This window comes from Mastigoproctus giganteus, chromosome 4, assembly GCF_048544385.1.
Source record: "Mastigoproctus giganteus isolate SK-2022 chromosome 4, ASM4854438v1, whole genome shotgun sequence".
Classification (NCBI taxonomy): Eukaryota; Metazoa; Arthropoda; class Arachnida; order Uropygi; family Thelyphonidae; genus Mastigoproctus; species Mastigoproctus giganteus.
Window position 1 is genome coordinate 121,779,091 of NC_143578.1, and position 18,397 is coordinate 121,797,487.

Sequence of the window (18,397 nt, forward strand, 5' to 3'; positions counted from 1 at the left end):
GGACAGGTGGTCGTTTAAGTTTTACCAGGTACCACTAAGTTCTAGAATGCTTTAGCTCTCTTAATTCACGCAGCAGCACGAATTGCCTAAAGGCCAGAAATGTGAAAAGTTTCTTCGCTCAAAGGAAACTATTTTAAATGTAACTTCCAAGAGGAATTCAAAATAATTCGCTATAAAAGGACTTCGTTAAACAGAGGCCCGACTGAGTAATTCAAAATTATAAAAATGGTTATACAGTTTTATATAGAAAATAACTTGAAAATAGACAGTAAAAAATGCAAATTTAGTTAAATAATTTTAAGCTTATTTGAATAGCAGGCAAACGTGAAAAAAATTTAGGGAATAATTATCGAAGTGCACTGCATTCACACATCACTGTTAATAAAGCATTAGCATTAGCATTAGTAGAGGCATTTGATGCAAGAAAGCAAGCTTATGCAGCATCAGCCAAAAAAAAAAAAAAAAACCCACTTCCACTTCACCCCTCTGTTCGTTCAAAATACCTGTCCAGCTGAGCCTTAAACTTATTTAGGCTATCAACCTCCACCACAAGGGATGGAAGTCTGTTCCACCAACCAACCACCCGCTGGCTAAAGACAAATTTCTGCACGTCTATCCTACATCTGTCTTTCCTCAATTTGAATTTATGCCCTCTCAGGTGATTTTTCTGAGCTAGAGGAAGAATCCCATCAGCATTGAGCATGCTTAAACCATTCAAGGCTTTATACACCTCTATCAGATCACCTCGCTGGTGCCTAGTCTCCAGACACTGTAATTTGCAAAACTTAAGCCTTTCTTCGTAAGAGCACCCCTTTTTTCCATTCACTAATCTTGTTGCCCTTCTCTGTACTCGTTCCAGCAGCTCTACATCCTTCTTGAAATGAGGCCTCCAGACCTGTATACAGTACTCTAGGTGTGGCCTGACCATTGCCTTATACAATGGAATAATCACCTCCTTATCCCTGCTGGAAAAATTCCTGTATATCATTGACAATACTCCATGAGCTACTCTTGCAGCCCGTCTGCACTGCTCAGAGAACTTCATATCTGCCTGCACAACCACCCCCAAGTCCCTTTCATTCTCTACCACTGTCAGTGTAGTACCACAGAGTTGATACGTTGCTCTGGGGTTGCTGTTTCCCATGTGTAGTACTTTACATTTGTCAATGTTAAACTTCATTTGCCACCTCTCAGCCCATCTGCTCAACCTTTCCAGATCCTGTTGCAGCAGCATAGTGTCAGTAGTGGCCGTGACAACCCTGCCAACCTTTGTATCATCTGCAAACTTGGACATTAAGCTTGATATACCATCATCAATATCATTTATAAATACAGAAAACAATAATGGACCCAACACTGAGCACTGAGAGACTCCACTAATAACATTAGTCCACGATGAGCAGTGTCCATTGATTACCACTCTCTGTCTTCTCCCCCTCAACCACCCCTTTATCCATAGCAGCAATTTGCCTCCAATGTCACACCGCTCCAATTTGTGTAGCAGTCTTCCATGTGCAACAGTATCAAAAGCCTTTCTAAGATCCAAGTATATAATATCAAAGTTATTCCCTGCATCCAGTTCTTTTGTGACTGCATCATAGTATCCAATCAAGTTGGTCAGGCAAGACTTCCCCTTAACAAAACCATGCTGTGTCTGAGCTATAACTGAAGTCTGGTCTAAATGATCCTGCAGTGCTTCTTTAACCAGTGCCTCCATTAATTTTCCTGGAAAGAAGTTAAGCTCACAGGTCTATAATTACTTGTGTCAGCCTTTGATCCTCCTTTGTGAATTGGGGTCACATTTGCACATTTCCAGTCTATGGGTACCTCCCCTGAGTCCAAGGAAGCTCTCATAATTATGGCTAAGGATTTGCTCACTTCCTTTGCTGCCTCCTTTAATATAACTGGACAGATCCCATCCACCCCGGGTGCCTTTCTTGTGTTTATCTTCAACAGTTTCTCCTCCACTTTACTCCCAGTTATTTCAAGATTCTGTAGCTTACTGCTAGAGTTGAATACACCTCTGGCATTCCCCTTGCTGAATAACTCCTCATGTGTGAATGTCGATGCAAAATATTCATTTAGTTTGTTAGCTACCTGAGCAGGATCATCAACAGTTGACCCATCAATATCAAGTGGACCAATCTGATTCATCCCCTTCCTTCTAGAGTTTACATAAGTAAAGAACTCTTTGCTGTTTTTCTTTGCATCCCTTGCCAAGGATTTCTCGTAATCTGCCTTCACCTGCCTAACCTCCTTTGTAACTTGGTTGCATATCAACTTGTATCTATCATAGGCTTCTGTGTTATGTGTTAATTTGTAAGTATCCCATGCATTTTTCTTCTGTGCCATATGCCTCATTAGTTCATTTGACATCCATTTTGGCCTAAACCTTGAACAATATTTCTTAGTTGGTATGTAAAGCCTAGTAGCTTCCAAGATAAGTTCTTTGAATGCCTCCCATTTTGAATTTGCTGTTGGTAACATCATCACTTGGTCCCACTGTATAGAATTTAAATACTGTCTCAGTCCATCGTAGTCGCCTTTACGGAAGCAATAACCCTTCCCTTTACCCCTAATGGTAGTTACCTCTTTGAGTAAATCCTACTTCAGCACACTGTGATCACTGCCACCTAGTGGTTCATTTATCTGCAGATTCTTAATGCATGAAGAATCACTGCTGATAATCAAATCAAGAGTATTACTCCCTCTAGTTGCCTCCCGAACATGCTGATGTAGAAAACAATCATCCAATAAATCCACAAAAGCCCTGCTAGTGTGTGAGTAACCAGCCCCCAAATTCCAGTCAATATCTGGGAAATTAAAATCTCCCATTATAAGACTCTCTGATTTACTGGCCCACTCTATTTCCCTGTACATTTCCTTATTATACTCATCAGAGTCATTAGGCCTATAGCACACTCCTACTCTCAATTTTGATCTCCCAATGCTTATGTCACACCAAACTGACTCAACACTGCACTGTCCGGCGATGTCGACTGGCTTCACTTCCTTGGTTTTTATGTGTTTCTTAACTAATAGCATAACCCCTCCCCCCTTCCTATCCTGTCTATCCTTTCTGTAGACTTTGTACTCCCCAAATTAGCCGACCGGGCTAGCCGAGTGGGTAAAGTACCTGCCCGGCAACCCAAAGGTCGCGGGTTCGATTCCCGCCTCGGGCTTGGATCAAAGTACTGCAAAAACCTTGGGAGGTGCAATATGGCCACAGAAGCCGATGCGCCAACAACTACCAAATCAAAAAAAAAAAAAAAAAAACTCCCCAAATTGCAGTTCTGCATCCCTTATATCTGTGTGACACCACGTCTCTGATATCCCAACAATATCTGCCTTTGATGTTTTGAGCAATACCTCAAATTCATCAAATTTATTTACTAAACTCCTAGCATTGGTGTACACGCAAGTATACCTGCACCTGTTTCTATTCTTAGCTACCCTAACACAACCCATGTGTTTACTTGTACCGCAATGGCTCGCAGCAGGCTCTGAAATACCATGTATCTTGTTTTTCAGGCTTCTGCTCATTCTAATAGAAGCAGTGCAAGAATCTCTTTCACCTCTGCCAGTGGCTACTGTCAATCTATTGGTCTTTGTCTCCCCCCAAGCTAGCAGTTTTCCGACCCACCTAACACTGCCTCGATAGCATCAGCAAATATTCTTGCACCCTTTCTATTTAAGTGTATCCCATCCCTGTAGAAGCAATCTCTCCTGTTAACAAGTACAGTCCAGGCTGAAAAAAATTCTACCCCTTGAGCCTTGCACAATCTTTCCAGGGCCGAATTGATCGACAAGGCTCTCATCATATACTCCCTCCTATCGTGTCTGGGCAGAATTGCAGACACTTTCAAATTCAACCCTAATTCTCGGCTTTTGTTCAACAGTGACCTGTACTTGTTAAGTAATTCTGCCGGTCTCCTACTCTTAATATTATTAGTGCCAACGTGTACAACTATATCACCTTTTGTGCCCTTAAAAGATGATATTTGCTCTACAACGTCATCAACCTTTGCCCCTGGCAGACATACCCTGGTCCTGTTCCACCTATCTTTTTTACAAAGCATGTTCGCCGTTTCCCTGACAATAGAGTCACCAACAACTACTAGTTCCTTCGGGACCAGCGCATGCTGCCTTGGGGGTTGTCTCTGTGTCACGCGATGCCCAAGTGCCAGCTCTGGCGTTGATGTGGGCAGCTGAGAGCTTGATGGGGCCCTCAATTTAGTTTCTTCGAGGGCATCCACCCTGTCCTTCAAGCTCTCATATAGGCCCACAAGAACGCCGAGTTGTTGCCTGATATCGATACACTCCTTGCATCGCGCACACACAAAGACATCCCCCTTGGCAGTATCATGTCCCGTACCCGACTGCTCTGCAAACATCAAGCAAACAGTGCATTTTATAAGGCTGTGAGTCAGAGGACAACTGCCCCCCTCAGTTCTGCTCTGAGCCACAGCACTTCCATTAGCTTGAGCCTTTTGCTTTGCTGCTCTGGTCTGAGTCATGATTCTATTAATTTATTAATTAATTATGTTATGTTATTAATTATGTTAAATATAATTAATTATATTACGTTTGTAATCTAAGTCGTTATATGTATTTATTTAAACGTACAATTTAACTGCTAACGAAGTTCAACTAACACTATCTAGTACGGTATATAACTATCGTATCACAAAGGCGGGAAAATTACGAACGGTAGCGGAGTTGAAACACGTGGAAACCTTTACTGATACTTTTATGCAATTACAAGGCCGAGTAAAGAATAAATACACAAAATTAATCAGAAAATCACTAAATAATGTTATACTACTAAATTTAAATCAAAAGTTTTAGAAAAACAATAATTTCAAATCAATAAATAAGAAAAATCCACTTAGCCGCTTTGAACACGACCGTCTCTAGTAGCCTCGTCAGCAGACTCACAAACTAATGACCTGGTAAAGGTGCCAGTATGCCGTACCGTTGCGTACTGTTCCAAAAAAAACACTGACTAAACTAATATTTTAAATGCAATAATAACACTAAACTAATTCACAAGTTATGCAGCAATAATATGTACTAGCCTGTAGAGTGGACAGAAATCACAGGATACCTACCTAGTAACGGGTAGGCCCACATTTCGCTTGAATAAGGGCAATCACATGGCGAGGCATTGAGTCCACCAGTTCACGAAAACATTCCATAGGTATTTCCATCCATGCTTGCTGCACCACTGTCCATAATTTCGTTGCATTCCTAGGTGGAGGATCCAAAGCTCGAACGGACCTTTCCACAGCATCCCAAAGATGCTCCACAGGGTTAATGTCCAGTGAGCGGGGCGGGGGATATTCCATGATGGTAAAATCTGCGGAATGCTCTTTGAACCATGTTCTAGTCACCGTGGCTCTGTGGGGAGGTGCACTGTCTTGCTGGAAGAGTCCATTGCCCTCTGGGTGCACTATGACCATGAAGGGATGCAGATGGTCTGCAAGGATGGACATGTAACCTGGACCATTCAGAGATGCAGCTAGACGTACCAGAGGTCCCAATGTGTGCCGGTTGAACATGCCCAAGACCATCACCAACCATCCACCTGCCTGAACAGTTCCTTGTTGACATGACAGGTGCATAGCTTCGTGCTGTTTCCGCCAAATAAGCACCCTCCCCTCTGCTCGAAATAACCGGAAGCAGGACTGATCGGACCAGGAGACCCATCTCCAATCATCCAAGGTCCAGAGCTGATGTTCTTTTGCCCAGTTGAGGCATAGAGTCCTGTGCCGTGGTGTTAGCAATGGACTCTGGTGGGTCGGCAGCTCTCTTAACCTATTGCAGCTAATGATCGCCTGATGGTCTTGGTGGAGATGTTTCTGGCACTTCCCTCATTGAAATTGTGGTGACTTGTGCCACTGTTGCTCTCCTATTTGAATTCTGTCTTTTCAGTGTAATATCTATCAAGTTTTCATTATATGTATTATGCTATTAAATTTACATTATTTGTACTATGCTATCAGGTTTACATTATATGTAATATGCTATACCATTACGCTAATAAAGGGGTGCTCTTACCAAGAAAGGCTTAAATTCTGCAAATTGCAGCACCTGGAGAGTAGGCACCTGTGAGGTAATCTGATTGAGGTGTATAAGGCCTTGAATGGGTTGGGAATGCTGAATTCTGATGGGATTCTTCCTCTTGCTCAGATTAAGAACCTGAGGGGTCACAGATTCAAATTGAGGAAAGACAGTTGTAGAATAGATGTGCAGAAATTTGCCTTTAGCCAGCAGGTAGTTGATTGGTGGAACAGATTTCCATCTTATGTTGTGGAAGTTGATAGCCTAAATAAATTTAAGGCTGAGCTGGACAGGCATTTGGAATGAATGGAGGGGTGAAATGGTAGGGTTTTTTTTTTTTTTTGGCTGATGCTGCATAGGCTTGCTTTCTGGCAACGTATGCATCTACTAATGCTAGGTAGTGCAAACATAAAACTAGATAGCATAATACATATCACTGCATTTAGGAATTTATTAGATCTGATTGAACACTATTGATAATTAATCAATAGTGTTCAATCAGATATCATATCCCAGACTAGAGCAGCAAAGCAACAGGCACAAAGTAGCAGGAGTGCTGTGACTTGGGAGAGAATCAAGGGGGGGAGCGATTCTCCAGTGCATCACAGCTTAAAAAAAAATGTTTGACGTGTACCTTTCTGGAACATGATATGATCTAGTCAAGGAGCATGTCTTCGTGTGTGCATTAGGTGCAGTGTCAAGAAATTAGGCACCAACTCAGCATTCTGATGAGAACCTATGAGAGTTTGAAGAGTTGGATACATGCCCTCGAATGTATTAAAGTGGGGGACCTACAAAGCTCTCAGCTGGCCAACTCAAAGCTGGAGCTTACTCTTGTGCATCGGGCAACACAGCAGAAATCTCCAAGGTAGAATGCATTGGTCCCACAGGAACTAGTTGTCAGGGAGACGGGTAATATATTGTGTAAAAAGGATAGGTGGAATAGGACCAGTGTATGTCTGCCAGAGGCAAAAGCTGATGACGGTGTAGAGCAGATATCAACTTTTAAGGGCACAAAGGGAGATACTGTTGTACACATTAGCACTAGTGACATTAAGAGTAGGAGATCTGCAGATTTACTTAACAAGCACAGGTCAATGTTGAAAAAAATTTGAGAGTTAAATTTAAAAGTGCCTGCAATTCTGCCAGACACGATAGGAGGGAGAACATGATGAGAGTATTCTCAATCAAATTGGCCCTGGAGAGATTGTGCAATGCTCATGAGGTAGAATTTTTCTCAGTGTGGTCTGTGCTTGTTAACAGGAGATTGCTTCTACAGGGATGGGATACACTTAAATAGAAGGGGTGCAAGAGTGTTTGCTGATGCTATCGACGCAGTGTTAGGTGGGTCAGAAAACTGCTAGCATGAGGGGATTCACAGACTAAATGATTAACTATAGCTGCAAGCAGAAGTGAAAGTGATGCTTCTATTAGAATGAGCAGAGGCATGGAGGGCTGGGTGCTGGGGGTTTCAGGTACTGCTGGGAGTCATCATGGAACAAATAAATACATGGGCTGTGATAGGGTAACAAAGAGTATGAACAGGTGCATTTATACTTGCATGTACACCAATGCTAGGAGTATAGTAAATAAATTTGATGAATTTGAGGTGCTAGTCAAGACATCAAAGGTAGATATTCTTGGAGTATCAGAGCCATGGTGTCATACAGATATAAGCAGTGCAGAATTGGAATTTGGGGAGTACAATGTGTACAGAAAGGATAGACAGGATAGCAAGGGAGGAGAGCTTATGCTGTTAGTTAAGAAACACAAAATCTAATGAAGCACATTCAGTTGACATAGATGGACAGTGCAAAGTTCAATCAGTTTGGTATGTCATAGGCACTGGAAAGCAAAAATGACAGTAGGCGTGTGCTATAGGCCTAATGATTCTGATGAGTACAATGAACAACTGTACAGAGAAATAGAGTGGATTAGTAAATCAGAATGTCTTATAATGGGGGATTTTAATTTCCCAGATATTGACTGGAACTTGTGGGATGGTCACTCGCACACCAGTAAGACATTTGTGGATTTATTGGATGATTGTTTTCTGCAGCATCATGTTCGAGAGGCAACCAGAGAGAGTAATACCCTTGATCTGGTTCATCATTTGTGCATTTAGAATTGGCAGATAAAGGAACCGTGTCAATGATGATAGTGTACTGATGTGGGATTTACTTAAAGATATAACTACCATCGGGGGTAAAGGGAAATGTTTTTGCTTTTGTAAAGGGCAGTTTTAAATTCTATATAGTGGGACCAACTGATGATGTTACTAGCAACAAATTCTAAATGGGAAGCATTCAAGGAATTAATCATGGCAGCTACTAGACTTTTCATACCTATTAAGAAATACTGTTCAGGGTTGAGGCCTAAATTGACATCAGATGAAGTAATGAGATTTGTGACAGAGAATAAAAATGCATGAGATGCATATAAATTATCAGGCAACACAGAAGCCTATGGTAGATATAAGCTGACTAGCTTATCAAGTAATCAAGTTACAAAGGACGTCAGGCAAGTGAAGGTAAATTACAAGAGATCTTCGGCAAAGGATGCTAAGAAAAACAGCAAGGACTTCTTTACTTATATAAACTCTAGAAGGAAGAGGATGAATCAGATTGGTCCACTTGATACTGATGGTTTGAATTTTGGTGATCCTCCTCAGATAGCTGACAAACTGAATGAGTATTTTGCATCTACATTCACACAAGGAATTCTGTAGGGAAGTGGAGGACAAAAGCTTATTAAACTGTAACAGGGAGCTTAATAATTTTGAAATAACTGAGGGCAAAGTAGAGGAGAAATTGTTGAAGTTAAATGTAAGAAAGGCACCTGGGATAGATGTGATCCATTCAGTTATATTAAAGGAGGCAGCAAAGGAAGTAAGCAAACCTTTAGCCATAATTATGAAAGCTTCCTTGGAATCTGGTGAGGTCCCCATGGACTGGAGATGTGCAAATGTGTCCCCAATTCACAAAGGAGGATCAAAGGGTGACAAGAGGTAATTATAGACATGTTAGCTTAACTTCTGTTTCAGGAAAAATAATGGAGTCACTAATTAAAGAAGCATTGCAGGATTATCTAGACACGACTGCAAGTAATAATTCAGACACAGCATGGTCTGACTAATTTGATTGGATACTATGATGTGGTTACAAAGGAACTGGATGCAAAAAATAATTCTGATATCATATACAGTCCATTCCGGTTATTTGGGACACATCGGGACTAGTGCATTTTGGCCTGTTTAAGCGAGCGGATGCCCCAATTATCCGAAGTTTCATGTAAATAGTTAAAAATACAATGTATCCTCCCTTTACAATTGGTTCAACTGTACAATCAAATCACGTTACAATGAATTCACCATAGTAAAGTACCATTCACTATACGATGTGAAGTAAGCGTCGGTCATTGTGATCACATTTGTGAATTGAATTTTAATTCTATTAAACAGCGATTCTAATTAGCGAAAATAGGAGGAATATTATCCACAGGCTATAAAAGCAAAGATATATTAAGCACAAATTTACCCTTTATTACCTTACCAATTAAAAATTTAAATGATACGTGAAAATCGGAAGAATATACGTGATAATCGGAATAATTAATACATTTCTGTTCACTGACATTTGTGGGTGGGGCTTAAATTTAAAACAGTAAAAAGATAAGCAATCAATAACAAAGAACACAGCAAACACAAATTGCAAGTAACACAATATGTGCAAGTGAGAATGGAGTAACGAATTACAAAGCTTTAAAAATAAGAATGAAGAGAAGATCTGAAAATTAATTTTTTTATATGATTGAAGATTTCATGGAAGTGTAAACACATTTCACCATAATAACCCACAGAATTCCAGCTGTCGGTACTATCGCAAATTCAATAAGATCGAGTTTACTATCCGTTTATGATAGATTGCACTAACGGAAAAGCCCAATAAACAAGTGACTGCTAATTGTTTTTATTGTTTTATGGTTGTGACCTCCAGAATTTTGACCGAACCATGTGGTAGCGTTGGAGACAATTGTAGGGTAATCTCCAGTGCTGCAGCCTCCTGCCCTGATTAAACGGCATGCTGTCCCAATTAAGCGAAGTAAACCCTGACTATTTTCTCGATTGGTTTCTGTTTTTTAAGATTTGCCCCAAATAAACGGCTGCCCCGATTAACTGGTGGCCCAAATAACTGGAATCCACTGTACTTGGATTTCAGGAAAGCTTTTGATAGTGTTGCGCATGGAAGTCTACTGTACAAATTGGAGCAGTATTGTATTAAGGGAAAGTTGCTACAATGGATAAGAGTGGTGAGTGAGAGAAGATAGACAGTGGTAATTAATGGATGCTCTTCAAGGACTAATGTTATTAGTGGAATCTCCCAGGGTTCAGTGTTGGGCCCAGTGTTGTTTTGTATATTTATCAATGATATTGGTGAAGCTATATAAGGCTTAATGTCCAAGTTTGAAGATGATATAAAGGTATATCAGGGTTGTTAATGACAGTAATGGCAGTGTGCTACTGCAACAGCATCTAGAAAATGTGGGTAGATGGGCTGAGAAGTGGCAACTGAAGTTTAACATTGACAAATGCAAATACTGCATATGGGTAGATAGAAGTAACCCCAGTGAAATGTACCAACTGTGTAGTACTACACTTAGGGTGGTAGAAAATAAAAAAGCCCTGGGAGTAATTGTGCAGTCAGATATGAAGTTTTCTGAGCAGTGCAGACTGGCTGCCAGAGCAGCTCATGGGGTATTGTCAATGATCTACAGGAATTTTGCTAGTAGGGAAAAGAAGGTGATTATCCCTTTGTACAAGGCATTGGTCAGGCCACGCCTTGAGTACTGTGTACAGATCTGGAGGCATCATTTTAGGAAGGATGTAGAGTTGCTTGAGCAAGTACAGAGAAGGGTAACAAGATTGGTGAGGGGAATGAAGCGGTCCTCTTACAAAAGAAAGGGTTAACTGCAGTTCTGAAAACTGCAGCGTCTGGAGGCTAGGCATCTGTGAGGTGATCTGACTGAGGTGTATGAGGCCCTGAATGGGTTGAGCAAGCTCAGTTCTGATGGGATTCTTTCTCTTGCTTATATTATGAACCTGAGGAGGCATAAATTCAAATTGAGGAAAGACAGTTGTAGAATAGATATGTAGAAATTTGCCTTTAGTCAGGGTAGTCATTGGCTGGAACAAACTTCCATTTGTCATTGTGGAAGTTGATAGCTTAAATAAATTCAAGGTTGTTGTTAGGTTTGTTGGTGCATCAGCAACTGTGGCTATATAAAAATTTAAACAAGGTGATATTTATTAATCAATTTTAGGAAAACAAAAACGTCATCCATATCTTGACGATCTTCTAGAACATTACGTAGTGTTAATTGATTGCAATTTTTGAAAAGTAAGGAGAAAGCAGTTTTTCGTTCTCTTAAATATAGTGGGCATTCAATAACGATATGCTTTACAGTGAGTGGACATGAACAGTTACTGCATTGTGGGGCATCTTCCTTTCTTAATAAATAACTGTGAGTGAGGTATGTGTGACCAATGCGCAGTAGTGCTAGTACAGTTTCTTCTTTTCTATTTTCCCTTAGACTGGATCGCCACTGTTTGGGTTCTTTCTTTATTTCAAAAAGTTTATTGTTTGTTTCTTTTTCCCATATATGTTTCCACTGTTCTTTAGAGGTCTGCTGTATAATGGATTTAAAGTCAACATAAGGTGTCCTGAAATTGGGAGAAATAGGATTTGAAGCATTTTTAGCAGCTAAATCTGCCTGTTCATTTCCTGGGATTCCAGAGTGTCCAGGAATCCAACAAAAAATTATGTGGTGACCATGTGCATGAATTGCCATTAACTGAGTCCAGATTTGTTGTACCAGAGGATGACTGTTGGGGCGTTTACCTTGCATACAATTCACGGCACTTAATGAATCTGTATATATTATGGATTGAGTATATGAGGCTTCTTTTATTTTCTCTAGGGCTAGTAAAATACCATACAACTCAGCAGTATAATTACTACATTCTGAAGGGAGCTGTTTGGCGATGATAGCATCCGGCAGGACTACAGCTGTACCAACTTTACTGGCAGTCTTGGATCCATCTGTATATAGCTGCACGTAACTGCTAAACTGAATTGAGTGGGCCAGATGTAATTGTCTGATGTTAATATCTGGAAGATTATTCTTTCCCCATTTCTGATAGTATTTTTCAATATCTATCGTGGGTATTTGCCATGGCTGGATTTGCATGCTAGTATCCTGCATTATGTTATTCATGCTGAGTTCCCAGCTAGTGTTTAGAGCTTGAAGCCTAATGCCAGATGGTTTGTTGAGACGTGATTTAGTACAATAGAGGTTTTCCCATTTTGGTCTGAAGAGATATTGCCATATAGGGTGATGTGGAAAGCTGCTGATTTTTGCGGCATAATTTAGGAGACGAATTTGTCGCCGAAGGTCTAGCGGCGGTTCATTGGCTTCCGTATATAGACTTAAAATGGGAGATGTACGAAAGGCACCCAGTGCTATTCGAAGTACACTATGATGAATGGGATCAAGCCATTTCAGTACACTTGGCCTGGCTGAGGCGTATGCAGGAGATGCATAGTCTAAGCGGGATCTAATTAATGAGCAGTATAAATGTAGCAACATGTACCGATCTGCACCCCATGACATAGAGGAGATTACTCTGAGAATATTTAGTTTCTTAAGACAGCTGGTACGAATATATTTTATATGTTCAAGGAAGTTTAATTTTTTATCAAGTATTATACCAAGAAAATGAGTGCTTGGCTGAAATGTAATACAATGGGAGTCTAACTGAAGGTTTGGATCAGGATGCAATGCACGTTTACGACAGAAGTGTACTGCAGTTGTTTTCGGTTTAGAAATTCTGTAGCCATTGTTTTTGGCCCAAGAGACTATTCTATTAATGGTGACTTGTAGTTGTCTCTCAATAAGTCGCATATTTTGAGAATGACATGAGATGGCAAGGTCATCGGCATACAGGTATGCATCAACTGTGTTAGGTATACTATTAGTTATAGAATCGATCCTGATGGCAAAAAGTGTTGCACTCAGCACTGAGCCCTGGGGAACTCCCTCTTCTTGAACATATGTGCCAGAAAGTGACGAGTGGTAGAGGACTTGGAAGGATCTGTTAGATAGGAAGTTCTGAATGAATTTCGGGAGATGACCCCGAAGACCAGATTTATGTAAGTCCCGAAGAATCCCATAACGCCAAGTTATATCAAATGTTTTCTCGATGTCAATGCATATCATAACAAAGTGTTCATTTCTTAGAAAGGCGTTCCGAATATTTGCTTCTGCTTTGATAATGAGATCGAGCATCGATCTACTTCTCCGAAAACCATACTGGCTTGGACTCAGAATGTTTTGAGTCTCCAAATACCACGTTAGTCGGGTGTTAAGTATTTTTTCCATTGTTTTTCCCCAAGCAACTTGTTAAGGAGATAGGTCGATAGTTTGTTGGATCTGTGTGGTCTTTTCCTGGTTTCGGGAAGGCTAGCACATAAGAATGGCACCAGCTGGTGGGGTAATATTCCTCTAAGAAAATTCTATTATAGAGTAGTAAGAGACCACTTAATGATCTTTCACTTAAATGGGAAATCATTGAGTAATAAATTCCATCAGGACCTGGAGCACTGTTTTTCACTTTTGTGAGCGCATTAAGCAATTCAGTCATGGTCAACGGCAGATTGTATGAATGTTGGAATAAATTCAAGGAGGAACTAAACAAACTTTTAGAGGGAATGGATGTGTGGTTTTTTTTTTTTTTTTTTTTGGCTGATGCTACATAAGCTTGCTTTCTTGCACCCAAGCACGGTACTAAGTACTATAGGTTCTAATACCTCTCGTGTTTGGGGTTCACATAAAAAAAAAAAAAAAAATCACATGCCTCTAATACCACTACCTTGAATGTAAATCAGACTAAATCAGGGTATGACTCACCCTGATACTCTAAATCAGAGGATGCATTGGGCTGAGACATAGTGGAATTATCATTCAGAATGATAAAATTACTTTTTAAAATTAAAGCGTTCCAGTGTTTAAATTTTTCAAAAACAAGTTTTTTAAAACTGCTGATTACAAGTTCTAGCATATTCCTAATTAATCATGGTGACAAATTTCAGGACCAATGAAAGCTGTACAAAAAAATAGTTAAAAATATTTTGATGGAGATCAATACTCAACAAAAGAAAAGAAAATCAGGCTAACTTACTCTGTTTATAGCACGACAATTTGCTCCATTTTCAACTAATAACTGTACAGCCTCTTTGTGTCCAAACCAAGCTGCCATCAATACAGGTCTCATGCCATACTGTATAAAAGATATTAAATCCTATTATAAAATTTAAATGAGCTTAAAAGGTTTCATGCCTAGAAAAAAGTATAAAATTCATTAACTGAAGTTTGCATTCCAAATTGCAACTGATCTCTCTCTTCCCCCCCCACTTACATTCTTCCATGAATACTTTCACAAGAAATTGTCTTGGTGTTACATTAACTTATCAAGAAGAATGGCATTATGGCATGTTCCAAATAAAGAAATGTCTATCACATCAATAATTTTTCACATTTTCAGCATTAATTTTGGTTCCATCTGATGGAACACTTTGCTAAACACTCGCATTCATTGTCACTATTCATTTGATTATATTAATCAGCCCATAAGCCAATTTTATTTCTTCTACTATGGTATTCTGTAAATGCCTCCCATAGAAAAATGCTAAGCATCTAGCAAACAGCTCTTTATTAATAATCTATTGGTGAGAATAAATCTTTTCTTGGAGATTATACAAGAAATGATTACTAAATAAAACTAATTTTAATGAAGAATGATATGAAATAAAACTTCAAATTTACAATACTTGTCTAAATTAAATGTAACCTTCTGAGCTCAATGCTGGAAACATTTTACATTTAAAAAATTAAATAAGAATTTCTTATTGATTTTTACCCCTGGTCAGCAAAATCATTGAATTAATGACACTGTGAATAAGAGATTTTAGAATTACAAACTAAATAGTATTATTCAGTTTGTAATACAAAAATCTCATATTCATAGTGCCAATAATTTTTCAATAAAACACTTTTGAAATCACTGATTGAGCATGCATTTTTCACACTTGCATACTGGCTGGGATAGCATGAAAACAGACATTGCTTCAACAAGCATGTAAACATACATACACACACACATTGCATTCATCTGATAGATATGTCAAGCCATTTCAGATGCTACTTTTACTGCAATTATTTGTTGCACCACACCACAATCACACACATACTAAGTCTCCCTAAGTCTTTTCTAATTTTCCTGTAGGAAAATTACTGCTGAAAGAAAAACATCTATATCTAAGCATAACTAGCTATTGTTGTTATAGTGTATTCAGATGCAAAGGAATTTCTTATAAATGGCACTGCCAAACAACCTTTTACACCATATAAAATCAACTTAGAACAGTAAATACTGTGCATATATTGAAATTTTAAGAAGAGTTGTGTAAAAGCATTTTAAATAGTTAAGCCATCTTTTTATTTCATATAAATGGCAATTCATACATTGTTCCTTCATTTCATCTGTTTACGCAGTAACACTAATATACATATGAAGGGTAAACCAATAGCAGGGTAAACCTTATGGTTGGGAGGCAGAAGGTGGCTGGTATTATTATTTATGCAGTACATTGGCATCTCAGACTATACTGCACTGTATGTATTATGTCTGTACAAGTTTATGTTTGCAGTCCAAATTGCATGTTGTATGGGCTGAAAAAACTGGAATAACCCATGGGGGAACTCTATTCCCTCTATCTGAGAAATCGACTAACTCAGCATAGCTGAAGAGGCTTTTTAAGAATTCCTGCAGTCTTTGACTCGATTTGAACCCAGACTTTACCAAACTGAGGTGACAAGTGGCAAGGCCATTATACTCTCGTGTAAAACATTACAGCAGTGGAAGACACAAAATATACAGAAAGATACAAAATTGATGTAAGCAATATTTTGGTTGTTCTTTCACAAGTACAAAGTGGTTGAGAAAAGGATGATGACAAAGCAGCCTGGAAAGCAAGGCAATAGGAATTTCCAGGACTGCTGGGAGTCATAGTCGAACAAGTAAATACATGGGCTGTGTTAGGGTAACTAAGAGTAGAAACAGGTGCATGTATAATTGCACATACACCAATGCTAGGAGTATAGTTAATAAATTCGATGAGCTTGAAGTGCTAGTCAAGACATCAAAAGCAGATATTGTTGGGATATTAGAGACATGGTGTCACACAGACATAAGCAGTGCAGAACTGGAATTTGGGGAGTACAATGTGTACAGAAAGGAAAAACAAAATCTAAGGAAGTGCATCCAATTGATGTGGGTAGACAATGCAATGTTGAGTCTGTTTCGTGTGACATAAGCACTGGGAAAGAAAAATGAGAGTAGGTGTGTGATATAGGCCTAATGAATCTGATGAGTATAATGAGCAATTGTGCAGAGAAATAAGAGTGGGCCAGTAAATTATGAGTGTCTTATAATGGGGGATTTTAATTTCCCGGATATTGACTGGAATTTGTGGGTTGGTCACTCACACACTAGCAAGGCTTTTGTGGATTTATTGGATGATTGTTTTCTACAGCAGCATGTTTCGGAGGCAACTAGAGGGATCAATACTCTTGTTCTGATTATCAGTAGTCATTCTTCATGCATCAAGAATCTGCAGATAAAGGAACCACTAGCTGGCAGTGATCACAGTGTGCTGAAGTGGGATTTACTCAGAGAGGTAACTACCATCAAGGGTAAAGGGAACAGTTTTTGCTTTCGTAAAGGTGACTACACTGGTCTGAGACAGCATTTAAATTCTATACGGTGGCACCAACTGATGATGTTACCAACAGTAAATTCAAAATAGGAAGCATTCAAAGAATTAATCTTGGAAGCTACTAGGCTTTTCATACCAACAAAGAAATATTGTTCAAGATTTAGGCCTAAATGGATGTCAGATGAACTAATTAGACATGTGACAGAGAAGAAAAATGCATGGGATACATATAAATTAACATGTCATACAGAAGCCTATGATAGATATAAGCTGGTCTGTAACCAAGTTGCAAAGGAGGTTAGGCAGGCGAAGGCAGATTACGAGAAATCCTTGGCACAGGATGCAAAGAAAAAGAGCACAGAGTTCTTTGCTTATGTAAACTCTAGATGAAAAGGGATGAATCAGATTGGTCCACTTGATCTTGGTGGTTCAACTGTTGATGATCCTCCTCAGGTAGCTAACAAACTAAATGAATATTTTGCATCGACATTCACACTTGAGGAGTTATTCAGGGAGGGGAATGCCAGAGGTGTATTCAACTCTGGCAGTAAGCTAGATAATCTTGTAATAACTGAGAATAAAGTGGAGAAATTGTCAAAGTTAAACTCAAGAAAGGCACCTGGAGTGGATGGAATCTATCCAGTTATATTAAAGGAGGTGGCAAAGGAAGTAAGCAAGCCCTTAGCCATAATTATGAGAGCTTCCAAGGACTCAGGAGAGGTACCCATGAACTGGAAATGTGAAAATGTGACCCCAATCCAGAAAGGAGGATCAAAGGGAGACACAGGTAATTACAGACCTGTTAGTTTAACTTCTGTTCCAGGGAAATTAATGGAGGCACTGGTTAAAGGAGCATTGCAGGATCATCTAGATAAGACTTCAGTTATAGCTCGGACACAGCATGGGTTTGTTAAGGGGACGTCTTGTCTGACTAATTTGATTGGATACTATGATGTAGTCATAAAGGAACTGGATGCAAAGAATAACTTTGATATCATATATTTGGATCTTAGAAAAGCCTTAGATACTGTTGCACATGGAACACTGTTGCACAATTTGGAGCATCGTGGCATTGGAAGCAAATTGCTGCTATGGATAAAGGGATGGTTGAGTGGGAGAAGACAGAGAGTGGTAATCAATGGACAGTGCTCTTCATGGACTAATGTTATTAGTGGAGTCGCTCAGGGTTCAGTGTTGGTCCATTGTTGTTTTCTGTATTTATAAATGCACTATGGTATATCAGGCTTAATGTCCAAGTTTGCAGACAATACGAAGGTTGGCATGGTTGTTAATGACACTAATGACAGTACACTGCTGCACCAGGATCTAGAAAATTTGAGCAGATGGGCTGAGAGGTGGCAAATGAAGTTTAACACTGACAAATGTAAAGTACTATATATGGAAAGCAGTAATCCCAGAGTAACGTATCAACTCTGTGGTACCACACTGACAGTGGTAGAGAATGAAAAGGACCTGGGGGTTATTGTGCAGGCAGATATGAA

General features: G+C 39.5%; 1 protein-coding gene across 1 annotated transcript in view; it reads right to left on the reverse strand.

The window, feature by feature from the left end:
- Positions 1-18,397, reverse strand: part of LOC150087031 (uncharacterized) — a 346,277-nt gene that overhangs the window by 215,465 nt on the left and 112,415 nt on the right. The window contains exon 4 of the mRNA XM_090371763.1: positions 14,300-14,398. Within this exon, the coding sequence (XP_090227889.1) occupies positions 14,300-14,398 (99 nt within the window). The remainder of the gene's footprint in view (positions 1-14,299; positions 14,399-18,397) is intronic.